Source organism: Vidua chalybeata, chromosome 20 (genome assembly GCF_026979565.1).
Source record: "Vidua chalybeata isolate OUT-0048 chromosome 20, bVidCha1 merged haplotype, whole genome shotgun sequence".
Lineage (NCBI taxonomy): Eukaryota > Metazoa > Chordata > Aves > Passeriformes > Viduidae > Vidua > Vidua chalybeata.
Genome location: NC_071549.1, coordinates 2,222,977 through 2,241,976, shown reverse-complemented (window position 1 = coordinate 2,241,976; position 19,000 = coordinate 2,222,977). Strand labels below are relative to the sequence as shown.

The window sequence follows — 19,000 nt, the reverse complement described above, 5'->3', positions numbered from 1 at the left end:
TGGTCAGGCATTGGGAAGGGCTGCCCAGCAGGGTGGTGGCTTCACTATCCCTGGAGGTGTTGAAGGAACAACTGAATGTGCTGCTCAGTGCTCTGGTCTGGTTGACAAGGCAGTGATTGATGTAAGGTTGGACCCAGGGATCTTGGAGATCTTTTATAATGTTAATGATTTTGTGATTCTATTCTATGATTTTTTTTTTTTTTTCATCTTGTTCTTGGTGAAAATCTTCTATTTGTTCCTCCACCAATGTGAATATTCATGGTTGTTCCAAATCCAGCGTGGTCTCCAAATTTCATTAATGTACTATTTATTTGATATTTTGGATATTAGATATTCAGTAAAACAGGGCTGCAGCATCAAACCCTTCAGAATACTCCACCCACAATGACACAAACTCTGATCTTGCCATTCATCACCATCCTTTACAGTTTCACAATCAATACAGTATTTTTTTCTATCCACAGAACTTGGAATCACGTTTTCAAATGGAGCTTCCTGAAACCCAGGGACACCTGCTTTACTCTGTATTATGAATGCTGTCATTCACCAATGTTCAGGCTGTGGGATAAGGAATCCCAGGCAATTAGAAACACAGGTTTAGTCAGCTTAGGGTATTTATTAAGAAATCCCAAGGAATCAGCAGGATCCAAAAATTCTTGAGTTTATCTGGCCATACATGATAAACATACACAGCTTTATTGCTCATGACTGACCTATTCTCCAGGGACCACATTTTTCCCTGCTGTAAATTACTGTAGATCCACAAGAATGAATAAATCAAGACTCTGAAGTTCTTATCCACTGCATGGTCTGATTTTTCTTTTTTTTTTTTTTTCCTGATAAAATTAGTCATAGATACTTCAGAGTTGTATTATAACCAACTAGAGAAACAAGAAATATAGATGAATTAGTTTTTCATCTTTTCTGGGGAAACCTGTACTTCCACTGATGCCATCCAGCTTTTTCTTTCCCCCCCCCCCCCCAGTTCCCAGATTTCCTGAACTCTAAGCTATTTTTAAGAAATAGCTGCCCATTACACAATTATTTCTACCAGCTACAAAAATCCGAACTTCAACTTTTTCAGGACCAGTTAATATACGAACTTTTTCATGTGCCCCTTGATCTCCTGGTACCAGTGAGGATAGATTGCTCCAAACACAGGAACTAAAACACACTTCACAGAGAAGTGAACACAGGTTCAGATGTGTGCCAGCCCTGATCCGGCAGATTGGATCAGGCTGATGATCCATCAGTTCAATCTCCTGTCTCCTGCTTTGTTTTAGAAACTGTTTTAGGTTGTAAGGCATTCAAATGTACATCCCCCTCACCCACTCTGTAACCAATATTCTGGTTACTTGGAGAGTTCTCATTATTCTGGACCTCAGAGCTGCCTTGTGGCAGTGAGTTCCACTGACTGGGTTAGTTCCTTCATTTGTGAAAGGAACAATTGTCTCTTCTCTGAGTATTTTCTTTAGAGGTTGTTCTGGAAACCTGCCTGCCCCTGGGTTTCAACTAACTACTTTTAGTACTGCCTTTATCTTTAGTCTTGAGCTATCTGGGTTTTTTAAAGGCCATAGGTTTCTATTCTTCCTTGTTGGTTCACTTTGGATGCTCCTTCTTCCATAACTGTTTCTGTTTCCAACCTCCTTCTAGGAAAACACCTTTTAAAACAACAGGTGCAGCCCTTAGCTATGAAGCCAGACAATCCTCTCTGATTAGCAATACAATTCGGATAAAATTGGTTTAGTTTTATGGAACTGTTTTAAATTCCTCTGCCATCCACACAATCACCCTGGCATTTATTTTGTATTAGAGTTTTGGTTCTCATCATTTGCTATTCTTATAAATGCACTGTATGAGTGGGGTGGTAACAATAACAAAAAGGCTCTTTTCTCCATTTCTCTTGGTTTTTTGTGATCCCAGATCAAACTCCTTCTACAAAAATAATAGTCTGTAAGACAGACACTCTGCTATTTCAAACTACCCATCTCCTAAAAGGATGATAACCTCAGAAAGGTACATTTGCCTCTGCTGAGATTCCTATGTGGACTGAACTTAAAAATTCTGTCTTTGGAGCTTAATGCCAAAGCACAGTGCAAGTTACTCTTGCTAGAAGCAAGGTTCTTGCCTTTTCCTCAAGCAATGAATTATCTGCTGATATTCAAGTTAGTTCAAAATATCCTTTCCATTTAGGTATGCCAGGCTTCTAGTGTTTTTACAGTTGCAAATTTTATTTTGTTCCAATGTCTAATGGTGACATGGAAATTGCAATTGTTGCTTTTGGTCTGTGTTAGCCTTTCTGTCTTCGTTATTTAGGAAGAGAAAGCTTTTGATATCTGTCTCAAATCAGAAGATTATAGGTCTGTTATTACATGCTGGAGAAGTACCCTTTCCGTGGGTGTTAATTACTGAGCATCCAGTTGAGTACACTAGTCATTAACCTCAAAAACAGTGACTCAGCAAGGTACCAGAACCTAAGGAAAAAAAAAAAAAAAAAAAAAAAAGGGAAAAAGCGTGCTGTTTTCTCACACCAGATGCCAGGCAAGATGTATTTCTAGAGGAAAGCTAACAGGCAGCCTAAGAACAAATGTGCGTGGAGGCTTGTGGTATTCTTTCTGCTAAGATGACTTGAAATACTCAGCTGGAGGCAAGAGCGCACTGGAGAAAGAACTTCCTGAGGATCTGTCTGGTACTCCCTAATCAATTAGGGTTCGTGGAAATGCTCCTGCTGGATCAGACCCAGAAAAGTGGTAATTCACCTGTATTGTACCCAAGAAGGTGACCTGTGGTTTCTATGCTTGCCATAAGTATTACACAGAACAAAAATGTTTTGCAATGGAGGATGAGTTGGATGGGTTTTAATCTTATTTTTTTCCGTAGACATGCAAGTCTGGGGATTTGTTTCTGCAAAGAATGCAAAATGAATCACGTATCATGTCTGTTATCCACATACGTGCATTCAAGAAGAAAACAGACTGAGCAGACTTTCAGCCATGCAATGAATGTCTACAGAAATGTATCTGACTACAGATCTCTTAAGTCACTTTAATGGTGATGGATATGCAGGAAACTATAATCAATTTCTTTGCCCTGAAAATTACACAGTTATTTTCAAAAAAATCCAACAAGTAACAGTTGTTTGACACAGCACAGCTTAATATTTTTCAGAAGACTGAGATCTTGTAATATTTGAGCTTGCTGTACACAGAAATTGTAACACTTCAGCAATACAACTGCAGCTTCCGTATAGTCAAATTGTATAGAACTGGCAGGCAGCTATGAGACAAAAGAACCCAAAGTAAGATAGAGAAATGCATTTGTTAAACAGCAAAAAAAAATCTGAACAGTGAGATCTAAGGTCAGATTAGGAGATGGTCTCTAGGTTGATATCTGAGAATATTTAAAAACTAGCCATGTGCCTCTGCAATGGGCAGCGTGGCCTTCTGTGAGGTACACGCTCTCACACTCTCGGGTTACTGACAGCTTTGTGCTTCCTCCTCCTCTGGCTCACACCAGCCTAAAAGTCACTGTGTGCTGTCCGGGAGATGTGAGATGCAGAGGTGGCAAAGGTGTCACTTGCCTTCTGCATACAGAGGGCGTATCAGATTCCCACTATTTCACATACTCAATATTCATAGAAAACATACTAAAAAAATTACTCCATTGGTGGCCTAAGGGTACAGAGTAAACAAGGTATTATACAGTCAAGCAGAGCCTCATCCCCTGAGAGTCAGAGCAGCCCAGAGGGAGAATACTGGAAAAATACACTCAGCCTGCGTGTGTTCCCCTTACTGGGCATCTCAGTGGAGGAATGATTAGCAGCTACTGGAGACAGACTTGGTTCTCGTACAGAAGGTTCTTTGTGGAGGAGTATTAAATGATTTTTCTTTTTCTACCTGCCCTTCCAATCTCCCCCAATATATTTCAAACTATAGAACAGCACGATCACCCGGTAGATGGAAGAAAACCAGTGCTGTGCTTCCAGAGCCCCTCTTCTCCATTCTGAACATTGAGATTTCACAGGGGTTTCTTCTCCATCTTGTTCCATGCTCTTCCTCTCTCCTTCTCTCTTCCTAGCAAATGTCCCGATTCCCCCAGGGTTCTGCTCCTAATGCCTTCTCCCCAAAGTCAGACCAAACAGCTCCACACGCCCTTCTCCTTCCATGCCTATTCCCTCAGCAGGTTCCCCTGGACAGGAGAGAGAAGCACCAGGTGAGAAGAGTTACCATAAGAACCAGTTTAAAAAGTGAATTTGTTCTTTCCACAGCCCTCTTGGTGCTGAGGTGACACGGGCAATATGCCCTTATACGATGGAGGTGGGAACACGAAGAGGGGAGACAACGAAGATGGGGCTGACACAGGCGGAAGGCCACTCACAGCGTGGGAAGGGCAGATCCAAGGACAGGTGAGCTGCAGGTGGGCGGCCACAAGTTGTTCTGCCCGCAGCCTCAACATCTGCGCCAGTCATGTCGGAGGGTCACCCTGGCCACAGCCGCCATCCCGGGGCAGAGGGGTGCGGGCTCCCCTCAGGGACAGCAGGAGCACAACCCACCACAAGGCTGGGCCGGGGCAGCGCCCGGCAGCAGCCGAGGCCGTGAGGGACGAGCACCTGAGGCAGCCCCGGGCTGTGAGGGAAGGAGACCGGGCAGGGGGGACAAGGGCTGGACACAGAACCGCGGAACCAGAGAATAGAGGGGCTGGAAGGGACGCCTGGAGATCATCCAGTCCAACCCCCTGCCACGGCAGGGCCACCCGGAGCAGGTGACCCAGGGAGGCGTCCGGGTGGCTTTGGAATGACTCCAGAGAGGGAGACTCCGCGCCCTCCACGCCTGTTCCCGTGAGGCCATCCCTGCGCGGCTCGAGGGCGAGGGCCGGGGCCGGGCTGTGAGGGGCGCTGTGAGGGGCGCTGTGAGGGGGTGTCACAGCGCGTGCCGCCCGCCCCACCGCGCAGGCCCCCCGCGCATGCCCGAGACTTATTTCGCGCGGCGGGGGCGCCGCATTTCGCGCGCCGCCGGGCGGGGCGCGGGCGGGGCGGCGGTCACGTGAGCGGCGCGGGGCCGCGCGGCCGCTGGGGGCGACACCGCGACCGCCCCGCGCGGGGCTCGGCGGGCGCCCCCCGGCACCGGCACCGGCCCCGGCACCGCCCGGCGGCACCGAGCCCGCAGCGCCGCGCCCCCGGCCACCAGCCGGGCTCTTGTGGCCGCCGCCGCTCCCGGGGGCCGCCTCCCCTCCGCTCGGATCTATTGTCACCAGCACCAGCACACCCCCCCCCCCCCCCCCCCCCCCGCCACAATTAATACGATGAATTTGCCATGATTGATCCGTATTAATAGCTGGGGTGGGTGGGCGTGTTTTGGGGCTCTCTTTTCCTCCCCTTTTTCTCTTTTTCCTTTTTTTTTTCTTCTTTGTATTGTTTGGTTTTGTTTTCGGAGGGGCCGGGCTGGGATCTGATCTCCACTCCCGAGTCCATCCCTGGTCGGTGCCTGAGAAAATTGCATCTGGATGCATCGTTATTATTATTATTGTGTTTGATCCGGGGAGATAAAGGAGGAGGGGGAGAGGAGTGCGTGTTGGTGGGGAGGGGAAGGCTGCACCCTTCCCTGCACACACACACACACACACACACACACGCAGACAGAAAGGGAGTTCTGTACATCTACATATATATTTTCCCCCCCCCCGGAACTTCTTTTAGTTGGGGAAGAAAGGAAGAAAGAAAATAAATTTTGTGCAAGGAAATACTCTCAGCTCCCTCCTTCCAGCGGGTCTCCTTTCTTTATTTTTTCCCCCCTTCTTCTCAACCTTTTTTCCTCTCTTTCGAAGATCCTCGCCCTCCCAGCCCCTTGATCAAAGCATTCCGCTATTCTGATTTATTGCCTGCTTGGTGAGGCTTTTTTTTTTTTTTTTTCCTTTCTCTCCGTGGCTTTTTTTTTTTTTTTTTTTTTTTTTTTTTACAAAGGCGACCTGAGATCAGCCATTACTTTCCTTGGCTCGCTTATAGGAATCTCTTACATTTGGTGCTTGCTGCTGGTGGTGGTGGAACCGCACTCGGATTCTTTCATCCCCCCCACCCCCTTGCTGTCCTCTCCTCCCTCCCTTTCTCCTTCCCTCTCTCCCTCCCTCCCTCCCCCGTTATTCCGCCGGGGGAGCCGGATTTGTGGCTGCGGTGGGGCGGGGGGGGACGAGAGCGAGAGGGAGAGCCGGCGAGAGACATGGATGGCCCGGCGCGATGCAACGGGCTTCGGAAGAAGCGGCGATCGCGGTCCCAGCGCGACCGGGAGCGGCGAGCCAAAGGCGGGCGGCGCGGCTGTGCCGCCGGCGGGGCCGCCGGCCCCGGGGCCGCCGCGCTCTCCTCCTCGGGCTCGGAGAAGGAAGACAATGGGCCCCCGCCGCCGTCCCGGCCGCGGCCCCCCCGGAGGAAGCGGCGGGAGTCCTCCTCGGCCGAAGAGGACATTATCGACGGTTTCGCGATGTCCAGCTTCGTCACTTTCGAGGCGCTGGAGGTAGGAGCGGCGGCGCTTTGTGTGCGCCTCATTGTGTGGGGGCAGCGGCGGGGGAGCCCCCGCGGCGCCCCCCGGACACCCCCCCCCCCCCCCCGCCGCTGACCCCGGTCCCGGGGCCGGCCCGCCGGGGGTGCCCGCGGGGGCGGTCCCGCCGCCCCCTCCCCGTCCCCGGGGTGCCCCGCTGCCCTCCCTTCTCCCTCCTGCCGCCGACACCTGCAGCCCGGCGCGCCGCTGCCGGCGGGCGGCGGGGCCGGGGCCATCCCCCCGCGCGGGGAGCGGGGAGTTGTGCGCGGTCCCCCGGCGGCGCTTCCCCTCCCCTTCCCTCCCCTCCCACGGATCAAACTTTTCTCGCGCCGCCGTGGCCCGGCGGGGCCGCCCACTCGTGTCCGCGGCGCCGGCGGCCGCGCGTGTTTCTCGGGGCGCTCGCGGCGCCGCTGCGGGCGGGGGGCGCCCGGCCTGCCGCGCTCCCTGCCGGCGTGTCACGAGTGGGCCCCGCGGCGGGCGGCTCTAGTCATCCCCCGGCGCCAGCGAAGGGGCTGCGAGAGCCCGGGCCGGGCGGAGGGAAGCGACGCCCGGGAAGCCCCGCGGGGCTTCGCTTCCCTCCGCCCGGCCCGGCCTCGCCTCTCCGTGTTCCCTCCGCCCGCCCACTCGCGAGCGTGGAACCGCTGTCAGCCCAGCCAGGGTCGTGGTGGTGATGCTGCCGTGGAAGGGGACCTCCTGCCTGTGTGTTTGAAGGGCTTTGTTGTTTGTTAAGTTCTGATCAGGAGAAGTTTGCTGTGGTGAAAAGCAGGTTTATTTGGGTTTACGTGCACTGGAGGCACAACTGGAACGATGATGAACTGTCAAAATAAATGTTGGAGGTGAAGCTGATTTGTTAACAAAAAAAAAAAAGCCCAGAAATCTGTGTAGCTTTTAAGATGTTTAAATATTTAGCCATGAATACTTAGTGGATTTTCAGGGTATTTTTTTTGTTTGTTTTGTTTCTTGTTTTGTAGCCAGATTTTGTCCTTGGTTACACCTGTATCCATCCACACTATACCTCCAACAGAACTTACTCTGGTGTAATTAAGGGAGGATTTGTTCACTCCAACAAACCTCCGCATGGTTGGTGTTAGACTCATGTAAGCAATAAGGAACAAATGCTGAGGTAATGTCCAGATTCAATTTATCCACCATTTCTCACCTGGTGAGCCCATCTGCAAGTGCCCTGCTCAAACCAGAGACCAAAAGTGTGAATACGTGTTTGTCGGCAGGAGAGAAATTTGTATGCTTCTGTTTCAGACAAAATTCTGGTTTTCCTCAAACAAAGCCCTAGTTTGTGTCATTAAGCATTTTTATGGGAATAAGGATTCAGGAATTTGGCTGTAGTCGTTTTTGGAGAGGAAGTGAAGAGCAAGTTTAGAACTTGGTATGGCATTTTAGAAAATGTCTTTATTATTTTTCACTTCTTATTTGTTTATTTTCTACTCGAAAATAATTGCTGTGCTCTCTTTGCCAAGCCAAGCATGGCTACTACTTGCATCCTCTCATAATCCTGTATCACTAAAAAGGAGCACAGATACATTACCCAGTTCTGCCAGTTAATAGCACGTTCAGATAAAACAATAGCTTGCACACTGAGACTTGACATACTTTTAATGTTCATGTGATAGGTGGCACGTTTTGACCTAACGATTTCATGCTGTGTTAAGGAATAATGTCACAAAATCGTTGTTAGGTGCTTTTTCCTGCAGCTCCGTGTGTACGTTGAGAAACTTGTTTCTGAAGATCAGAGGGAGATGAAGGTGTCTAAGGCACAGCCCCAGTGTGGCAGAAATTGCTCTGTGTGTTGCATGCAGCAGCCTGAAGTTTTTATTGTAATTCTGGTGTTGCTGAGGAGGTTGTGAGTGGCTGGTGGAGTGAGATACTCCAGCCTCGGTGAGAAGTTTAGGTGTTAATGTGTTTGAGTTGAGTCAAGAAGCTTTGGGTGCTATGGAGAGGTGTCCTGGTATTCATACACCTCCTGCTGTGGGTCTGCCCCCAGCTCGTTGGAGGCTATGGAGATTGTCCCCAGGTTCCAGAAGACACTCATGCCCAGGATGTGGACAAGACTTTCTGAGCCCATGACTCTTGCTTGAACTTCAGCCTTTTCTTGGGCTTAGTGCAGCTGAAAGGGTGCAGAGACAGTGTTTTGTCTGCTTGGTGTGAAGAACTGTGAGGGGGAATGTGCAGAACATTTCACCCACTGGAGGATCTAAGCCCACGGTTCAGAAGGGGGGACATGGGTGGATGGTGGCTCACACAGGAGGGGACAGTCACTTTGGAGGGACAAGGAGGGACAAGGCTGAGCTCTCTGCCTCTGGGGACAACCTTGCAGCTGCAGGGGTGTGGGTTGGCTGGGTGTGAGGTGTCACCCAGGACCTTCTTATGTATCAAGTTGCAAAAAAAGGAGCAAGAACTTCCACACAGCTTGAGTTCAGCTGTCCTTTACTAAATGCTTTCGCTTTTTGTTGGGGTGACTGAAAAAGCCCGACCTGTGCAAAATACCAGGTTGTGTGAAGCTTGTGGATGGCAAAGGGACACAGGTACTGCACAAGAACGCAGATCCCATACCACTGTAACTTCAGGAGGAGCCATCCAATCTGTTATGCTTATGTTGATAAAAGTTCCCATCCCTTGAAGCAAAAGTTTAACCAGCTCCCACTCTGGGAACTGCTTTTCTGTCCAGGTGTCAGTAGCCTTGTCATACTTCTCAAGTGTAAATTGTTTGGTGTTGAAATAGAGGCCATCTGCTTCTGGTTATCTGTCTCTGCAGTTACGGCACCCCGTACCTTGATGTCTCTAATGTTTGTGTGGGGAATACACAGGAAGAGGGAGTTAAAAGAAGACAGTGGGATCTCACTGTGGATTTTTTCCTTCTTGGTGTGACAGTTGAGCAATTCCAGTGTCATTGCAGATGTGGCCAGACTGATCCTTGCCTGGCCTTGCAAAAGACTTCAACGTAGCTCTGTGCAATAGGGGCCTGTCTCCTACACTGGGGAGCATTTTGGAACCTTGACCTTCAGAAACCAGCCCATACTCCGTAGTAAAGTGGCTGAGATGTGGTCCTACAATTTTTCTCCCATGAGTGGCCTTGCTGGGACTGACAGCAGCTCTGTGGCTCACTCCAGAGCAGTTGCTCACACATTGCTGCCCTGAGCTCCCCAAATGTGCCAGCTTGGAAAAGCAGGAGGGCACAGACACTCTGTACCTGTGTTAGTGTGACCAGGGGCTTTTCCCAGCTTGGAGTAGCCTGTGCTGTACTGCTGGTGTGCTTGTTACCAGCAATAATAGCATGAGGTTCTCCAAACCCAGGTGGGCATTTTAGACACCAGTTTGACAGGGAAAGGTCATTTCTCAGAATGTGATAAATCAATCCGTAGGAGTGACTTTCTCCATGATGTGCTCTGGCAGTGCTGGCAAGGAGGCTTCTGCAGAGCTCTCTGGTGAGGTGAGATTTCAGGAAGATGTTTGTCTCCCTCCTACCCCCTGGTGCAGAGGTGTCTGGGCAGGAGACTGACGTGACATGGCTGTTGACGTGCCGTGGTGAAGATGGTTTGCTGCGATGAGAAAGGAAATCTGACCTGAATGTTAAGATGGCTTAAAGCCTGGGAAGTACTTTATGTTTCCTGAGTCAGCTCTGACCATCCCTATGGAGTAAGCAGTTGGTTTCAGGTTTTCTGAACACTGAGTAAGGTAATGAGTTTTTTCTGCGGATGTTTGTTTAGCTTCAACTCAGGCAGCTCATCTGACAAGCCTGAAATGGGACACAGATATTTATAAAGCACAGATAGAAGTGGGGTGGGAAGCGGGGGACTCGCATTTAAATGGAGATTCTTGTTTCATAAAACTGTCACAATTTCTCAGTGTGCATTTGCTGAGCTAATTTCTGTTCAGCACACAGGCATTAGTCTGTTTTGAGACCATGCTAAATTATCGTCAGGTAAAGCCCAATATAATTAATTACAAATGAGAAATGCTGACAAATATTTGTCAAGGAGCTGTTTAATGAGCTTCAAATTCTGTGTCAGATGATTCCATCCACCTAGTGTAAATAATTTTTCAGCAATTGTTCCATGGTGTTTGTGTGGTTTAGGCAGATGTTAGCTGCAGCACTTCTACAAATTGCACAGGTAGTATGAGACTAGATGGAGTAAAGCTTAACAGCTGATCTGGACTTTAAAACAGAGACACTACAGAAACAAAATGTGCAAGTAGCAGGAAGGTTTTGAAGGTCCTGTGGTCTCAGTTGTGTGTCGGTGTGCACTGACAGTGTGGCTCTGTGTATGCATCTGAATGCAGGAATTTGCTTTAATAACTGGTGTGTGATACTCATCTCTAGGCATGGCCCACTGAAAATAGAAATAGCTTGGCTGTGTGACAGCAGAAGCTTTGAGTTGGACACCAGAATGGCTGGCTTGCTGTGTGCTTTTCCTCCCTAAATCATTCTCTTCTCACCAATCTTCTAGCTGGCCTGATTAGCCTGTTTGCTTAAATTCTTTGAGATTTCAAGCAAGTTTGTTCTGCCTTGTCTCTATCCCTTCATATTTCAAAAGGAATTTGATCTTTCTGCCTTACCACAGCAGCATCATAACATCAGATGTTTGTTTAGTGCTGTCAGCAAATCTTGGTGGCCCTTGTGTTTATTGACTGCTTAGATGCTTAGGTGTTTGTCCCAGTCTCTGTTTGCACATGCAAGTCTGCAGATTTAGACCAGCAGAGAAAAGAAGGGAGTAACTAAATGAAGATATCTGGGGATGAGGAGAGGCATTAAGTTTTGTGTGACACTGGGATGTCATATGAAGCGATGCACTTATTGTTTTCACTGTGTATTTAAAGGAAACAGTAAACTGACCTGAGATTAAATCTCGAGATAACCTTGACAGAGCAACTGACTATCTTGATGAAAACCTCAGTGACCAGACCTGAAAAAACAGCAACTCCAACTGAAAGTGGGACTGAAAACAGCAGGATGCTGATATTCCACAAAAGGAATGTCTAGGGTGATGTTTGAAACATTTGTTGCTACCATTTGGGTACCTGAATACTCTAAAAATACTTTAAAATTATTTTGCAAAGCCTGGTACCTTTCTGGGAGGCAAGGCACTCCTAACTCCAGCCGATTTCAGTAGCTGTTGGAGAGCTGAAGCTGTCTCTTTGGGCAGATAATGACCAAGGATTGAGATTGTTGCGTAAATATTCTTTTAAGCTCCTGAAGGTAACCATGTAATGAAAGTGGGGATGTTTGCCATTCCCTCAGGTGGTAGTAGGAGGCACAATGGCCTTGAGTTGAAGAAGGAAGAGTTTAAACTATAAGGACAAGTTCTTTTAGATGAATGTGATTCAATTAATCTCCACTAGCACCGTTCTTTAAGGTTAGCATTGATGAGAAATATGCCACACATCAAAAGACACCCTTATTCTCCCTTATCTTGGCATATTCTTTTCCTGCTATTTGGGGTAGTAAGTAAGGGGTAGTATTTCTGATTAAATACCTGGGGCCTTTGCTGGCATTGCAGGAGTGTAAAATCCAGGGCAGTGGTGGAGTCACCATCCCTGGAGAGAGTTAAATGTGGCACTTGGACACATGGTTAGCAGTGGGGCTGGCTGTGCTGAATTAATGGTTGGACTCTGTGATCTTAGAGGCCTTTTCCAACCTAAACAGTTATATGATTCTATGATTTATAAAATAAGGATAAAGGATCAGGAACTTGGAAGGAAAATGATCATTAGGGAAAGGCAAAAAAATCATCAGAAAGACATCAAGGGTCTGAGTAATTGAAAGATTGACTTACAACACCGAGATCAATAGAGAAATAGCAGGGACTGTATGGGAACACAGAGAACTAGAGGGGGATGTTGTTACCAAAAGTGGAAGTTTCAGGAAAGATCCATTGCTGTGTACAAAAATGCTCCTTGGTGAGAGCCCTGCTGTCAGTACCAAGGGGAGACACTCAACCAAATCTGTCCCTGCTTAAGGAGTCATTAATCCTGGTAACTTCAGGTGGGAGGAAGGTAGAAAGATCCCTGTCTCGCTGAAGATGATCCCCTCTTTCCCCCAGCTCTGCTACTCTTGTTTTTTGGGGTTTTTCTGAACACCTATCAGTTTGACTGGGACACCCTACCACATTACACTGGGGGTCTGACCTGCAGCGTTGTAATTATCTGCAGCTAAATTAGAAATTTAATCTTTGTTCTGAGCAACAATAAGTTGAGTCAGATAGGTTTTAAAAATAGCCCAAGCTCAAGTTTAGTGAAGTCTCAAATGCAATTAATAAAAAGGTAATGGAGTTAGGAAGTTGCAGGCTGAAATGTGGAAATGTTTAACTCTCAGTTTTCCTGCACTTGAACTACAGTGTTGCCTTGGTTCTGCAAGAGAAAATTGCTTCCAACATTTCTCTGTCTTTTTTTATAAAATCATTGTAATTTATCAGTTCAGTATCTTATGTTCTTGTTGGGGTTTGGCTCTGTATGTGCCACAAATTACCAGCTGTGTGCATTTTTTTGTATAGTCGGTTTGTTGTCGTTTTGACTCAATGCCGAACCATGGTGAAGACCACTTCAGAACATCACAGTCCTCTAAACTCCTTTGTTGTAAAATGGATATGAAAATCCACTTTGTAAGTAATGAGGAATGGCTAATGCAGGTAGGGATTTGTTTTGCTGTAACAGCAGAACGTGCAGTGGCAATTTGTCAGATCCCCAGCTCAGCTCTGCTGTACTGTTTGCCTTTAAATAGTGTGTTACCTTAATGTCTTGAGATTTTTCTCCTTGTATCTTGGCAACACTGCTGCTGAAGTTCACACACTCGTGTGGTGGAGAGAGGTTTTAACCAAAAGGTTATGTCTTCAGTCTGGTAAATACTATAGCCAGGAGTTTTGGTTCTGTCATCCTCTGTGCAGTAGTGGTGGAGTAAGTCAGCGAAAGAAGTGGATTATCCCTTGGCCCTGCACATACTATTGTGTTTGTGAGGCTCTACTCATGAGGTTTAATTTGATCATGGTGCATATGCTCCATGTGGATTTACTTGGTATTTGGTGTGCATCTCAGTCCTGCTGTTTTTAAAATGTCCTGAGACAAAGGCATGGGAGATGTGCAGAGGTGTGCTGATATCCGATGTGCCCAAGTTCTGGCTGGCTGAACTTCTGCTTGTGTAATGCTGGCTGATGCACATATTTCTGATATGATTAACATACCAACTCCACACAGGAATAGTTACTCAGAGCCATGCAGGAGTTCAGCTCGCTGTTCTTTCCAGGAATGATCACCCTTTAATCTGTCTCATATGTGTTTCCCAGCTTCCTAAAGTGGAAGTTTCTTCTCCTCTACAATTTGTGCTCCTATAAATAGTCTCTTTTCATACTTTTATTTGGTACCAAAGGAGACTTAATGGTTTGAGACTAAAACTACTGTCAACCTGTCATCCCCATCCAGACACAAGCCTTGTCCTTTGTTGGATGAGCTCATGAAAAGAGGCAAACACTTCCAGCCTTTGGGACAAGTTCTGTGCTGAGTGTCATTTATGTGAAGCCACCTGGAGCAGGTTTGTGGATGGTGCAGGATGACAGTGAACACCAGAAGCAGATAGAGGTATGCACCAGGAGGTTCTAGGTTAGATTAACATTTGGGTGGCTGAAATTCTGCAGAGGTACTTACTTGTGTGTTGTGGGGTAATGCTAACAGTTTAAAACACGTTGTACACTCCCATGAAATTAAGTAGTGGTCAGAATCAGGCCAAATTCATGAAAGTTTGTGAACAGCCTTTTTCTGTCATAGGCTGTCTGTGAGAGGAGCAATGTTTTAGTGAGTGTGTAACAGTGATAGTACCTGGTGCAGGTACCCACTTACCTGTCAGTGGAATCCAGAGCCACGGTTGCCTGTTTCCCTAGGTGCAGGTATGGGTTACCATGTCCCAGGAGACCCATCCTTGGGGACCCTCTTGCAGCTTGCTCTAGTGTGTCCTACAGCTGCTCCTAACTCACCCTCCTGGTGTAGTAAAGGCAATTTAATTCCTTTGCTTGTGGAGTGGAACCAGTGAGACAGAAATTGTTGCCACTGACTTCTCCAGGACCACGCCTGGGTGGCTCCTGGGTACAGGAGAGCAGGGAACGAAACCTGTGTGGTGAAACTTCTCCCTCCTGGCAAATCCTGGCAGTCTGTGTTTTGTTGTTTGCACACCATTTCCTATTTCTGAGATTGAGATGAGTTGCAAACATGGTGATAATTGCTCTTGGCACTGATTTTTGTTTATTTTCTCTCTGGAAGTCCTAAGTGACCCGAGACCTTTCAGTCTGATAATCTATTTGATTTTTTGTTTTGTTTTGTTTTTATGAGACATCTACTTCTGCAGAAGGTGAGAATAGAGGATAGGTGGCTGAAGGACCCTGGCTCCTTGCTTACATGGATGGTGGGAATGGTAGAGAGGTGGCCAAAGAACCTTATTTGTTGCCAGGAATGTGGCTTTGGTCTTCCCCTGGCTCCTGACAACGTCTGTCACCTTCCTCTTGTCTCCTGCACAGCCAGGTGCTTAGCACCACATGCTTCCAGAAGGTACCATGAGTGTCTTCAGGGGTCCTCCAGAAACTGGGGTCTGTTGCCCAGCTTCCAGAATGCCCAGGGGAAGGAGCTGGGAGGTGCTGCTGTCACAAGAGCTGGGTAACACACGCTCTCCAGCTTGCTCCAGATTGTTGGGAATGGCTGGCGTGGCGTGGCATCCATCAGAGAGGGCACTGATGCAGGGCTGAGGCAGTGAAAGTAGTTTTGACCTCCAAGGGGTCTGTGTGGGAAGAAAGCAAGGGAAGAAGTGCTGCTGTTGGGGACGATTTATGTTGTGACTCTGTTGGTGTTGTGGGTTTAATGTATGTCAAGGGCACTTTGACCTTTGAATGGAATCTTTTGGTGTGAATTTGTGTCTCTTCTCCTCTCTTTTCTCCCCTTAAAGAAAATTCAAAATAAATACTGAAAATCAAAACCATCTGTTTTGAGAGGACCAAATTGCCTCTCTTAATTTTACGGGATTTGGATATTACTGAACGATTAGAAGTCCTACTAATTTTTGCTGTCTGGCTATTGTGCTTGTAGGCAGTGACTCTGCTAGCATTAGTCATTTTAACTATGGAAAAAAAAATAATAAAATGCAATTAATGTAGCTCAACAGCTGAGTCTACTGGACTTAAAAAAAAAAAAAGAGGGAAAAAAAGTAAATTTTAATGAGTTCTGGGATCATAAAGATACATCTGGTAGATGGATTAGCCAAGTTTTCAACCTCAGAATGTGTATTGAAAAACTCAGTGAATTATGTAGCTACAAAAGAGGATCTTTGCATGTTTATAAGGCCTCAGTGCAATCTCCTTGTATTTGCCTAATGACAAACAGACATCTCACAGAGGTGCAGCCCAGAACACACATGGGGTGAAACAAGTCTGTAAGCTGAGAGTATTTGTATTGGGACGCTGCTACTAGTAAATATTAGAGAATCTGTTAAATGTAGGGGCGAAATATTTTGGTATTGGATGAAAGAAAAGAGAAGGAAGGGAATGGAGTGGGGTAGAGAGGAGAGGGAGAACAACAATTTTAAATGAACATGATGTGTGGGCTAAGATATTGTGCCTCCACTGCTGAACCAGAAAATTTATAACAACTGTTTGTCATGTGTATGTATTTATAGCCATTCACATAATGAAGAAGTTTCATGAGGTTGTAATAACATATCAAGATGGATGTAATTAAAACAGAAGCAAATTGACACCTCTAGATTAAAGGCAAACTCTAAACTAATACACCTGTACGCTGTCACTTATGTATTAGTTGTCTGGGGCAGTCTGCCAGATATGCAAATAAAAAGACATTGGCAAATTTCCTTGGATATGTGGTTATGAAAAACCCAACTATTTAATCATTTACCTAGCCCTGCTCAGGTTTGCTGCAAGGGTAGAATTTAGTAATTTGGTGTCACCATGCTTTGTGATGGGCAGAGGGGTTAAAGGCTACGGGGTGAGGGGAAAGGAGCAAGGAGAAATAAAGTGCAGGGGGCTGCTGGGGAATAATGTTCTTTACAGTGGGACCCTTCCCTCAGCAAAGAGGTGGCAGCTGCTCCATTTCAGGTCTGCCCTGACTCTTGAAACTCCACAGCACTGGAGAGTCCTTGACATTGACACTCTAGCTTTTGAGCACAGTTCAGTGCTTTTTGAAAACTGCCCTCTTACAACAGGCTTTGCTTCTCTCATTGCTGCAGGTGCAAACTTGTAAAATTTATACTTTTGCACCAATTCGGATCTGATTGAAATCGTTACTAGGTCTTTGAAATGGCTATAAAGTTGCTTAGGAATTTAACCCAAGTTTTTCAACTTGTTTCAATTTGCAGAAGCCTAAAACATTTCCAGTGGAGTTGTGGACATCCATTTCAGCCTGTGGTCAATAGATCTGCTCTCTTAATTAACGCTCAGTCTGCAAACTGCTGATGTCAAATAGGCTGATGGTATGGAGCAGGAAGGGAATTATTTGCCTTGTTACTTCCAGGGCTGTGAATGGAAATGCCAGCCTTGCTTTTGGGTAATTTGCACCCCAGGTAACCTGCATTCCTTTAAGTGCCTGGAGGCAGAAACAAGTCTTCATGTGGCTTGTGACTAACCCTGTGGCTGGTGAAGAGGGTCTTCTGTTAAACCCTGATGTCTGTGCCTCCAGCTCCTCCTCTCTGAGTGGGAAAAGTGGGTTTTTTGTATCTTTTGTGGGTTTTTGATGGTTGCTTCGGTATGTAAAACTAGTTATAAGTCGGTTGATACTATGGGAGCTCTGGAGAGCTCAGTGAAACCTGGAATTCTGGAACTCAGCTTTGAATTCAGGCTTGAAGTTTTTCGTCCCAGCTGGGGATGAGCCACAAGAAAATCCCACTATGGTCTGCAGAGTGGGGGCTGCTAAATGCACCAATTTCCAGAGAGCTGACAGCATAAAAACTCCAATTGGCATGTTTTGTTAGACTTCTTCTGAATTAAAGAGACTCCTTTTTTAGTACATCTGGGCATTAAGGATCACTCATACGAGGTACAAGGCTTCAAAGTGATTTCAAATGGTAGGATTTTTTGTCTTCAATATTTCAACAACTTTTCTTCCACCTTTAATCTTTCATGAGCCAAAGCTTCAAAAGATAATTAGTAAAACATGCTTTTATCTGCATTTATCTCAAAACATGATTAATTTTTTAACTGCAATTATAGCAATCATTTCAAGTTTACTTTATATTAATGAGTAAAGGATTTTTTTGAGAATGCATGAGCCTAAATATGGCTATATTGGCTGAGTTGAAAGGTGCATTTATGAGTGTGCTTTTGTTTTCATTGCTAGGGATTGAATTTCCGGTTCCAGGAAGTAATATTTCACATGGATTAAAGTCTTTGAAATGCTTTTGCCCAGATTCAGTAGATCATTTTGAGGAGCTGACAATGATAAGACCTGGATCATGCACTTTGGGACCTGGCTACTGGATACCCAGTTCCATGTTTCTCTTGCACTGGTGATTTTTTGCTCCATGCTGTGCATGTGTTCCTTTGCTTGTTGCCCTTGGCATTGAAATGTAAGATATTTGATGCAGATGGTTTGTTGTTAAAGAATTAGCAATGAACTTGTAAGTTTTCACCTTCATCATTCCTGTCTTTGTAATAGGCAGCTTAAGATTTTTTTTATTACTATTTCACTTCTAGGAGAAATATGTTCATGTCTGTTCCTGACATGAACAGAACTGTCTTTATTGCTGCTACTAATACATGCAGGACAGTCCAACTGGTGTCCTGCAGCCTGGATCCTGCCTCTAGGGCCAGTGTGTAGTCCCAGAGCCCCTAGAAAAGTGTGGCACTGGCACAGAGATATCCCAAAACACGTACCCATTGCAGAGCCTTCAAAAGCAATGAACCACTGCAGAGGACTACTGGAAAGAAGCACAATTAACCCCCCTTTTCACTGGAGTACAGCTTTTGCATAATTTTGCCCAGTGAAGGCTGCTCCTCAACTCTGGCTCCTGCTTCTCCATCAACAGGAGGCAGAGATTTTGGGTTGGAGCTGCAGTTTCACTGCTCTGTGCCTCCTAAGGAACCAGGCAGAGAGCAGCCCTGGGGCTGCTGGAGGTGATGCTGGGGTGCTGGCATGGCCCCAGCTACTACAGGCAGCAAAGTAAACAGAACAGGCCTCTGAAAGTGCTATCACAAGGGTAAGATCAAGAGAGGTTTTGTGAGTTTTTTGGGGGATTTTTTTGGTTGTTTTTTTTCCCTTGTTTCCCTTTATTTGGGCCCTGGTCCTGGATGTCAGAGAGGATTTGGAGTAAGCATGCACAGCCTTGATTCATGTCTGATTTTCGCTTCTGAACTGGGAGTGCAGCTCCCCGGCCCTGTGGTCCCTGGGGAGGTGGATGGGCTGGTGGCTGCAGCAGTGAATTGGGCAGCTGCACAGGAGAGCACACGAGTGTATAATCAGATTTCTGATAAACCCAG

General features: G+C 46.6%; 1 protein-coding gene and 1 long non-coding RNA gene across 2 annotated transcripts in view; one reads left to right on the top strand and one right to left on the bottom strand.

Moving 5' to 3' along the window:
- Nucleotides 1-2,843: 2,843 nt before the first annotated feature.
- On the bottom strand, nt 2,844-4,967 carry LOC128798160 (uncharacterized). Its single transcript, XR_008434339.1, has 2 exons — nt 4,378-4,967; nt 2,844-4,188 (listed from the first exon to the last, which is right to left on the bottom strand). It is a non-coding gene; the product is annotated as an uncharacterized LOC128798160 (long non-coding RNA).
- Nucleotides 4,968-6,155: 1,188 nt separating this feature from the next.
- Nucleotides 6,156-19,000, top strand: part of LOC128798294 (autism susceptibility gene 2 protein-like) — a 358,592-nt gene continuing 345,747 nt past the window's right edge. Inside the window, exon 1 of the mRNA XM_053961637.1 lies at nt 6,156-6,503. Coding sequence (XP_053817612.1) covers nt 6,213-6,503 — 291 coding nt within the window. The 5' untranslated portion in view covers nt 6,156-6,212. The remainder of the gene's footprint in view (nt 6,504-19,000) is intronic.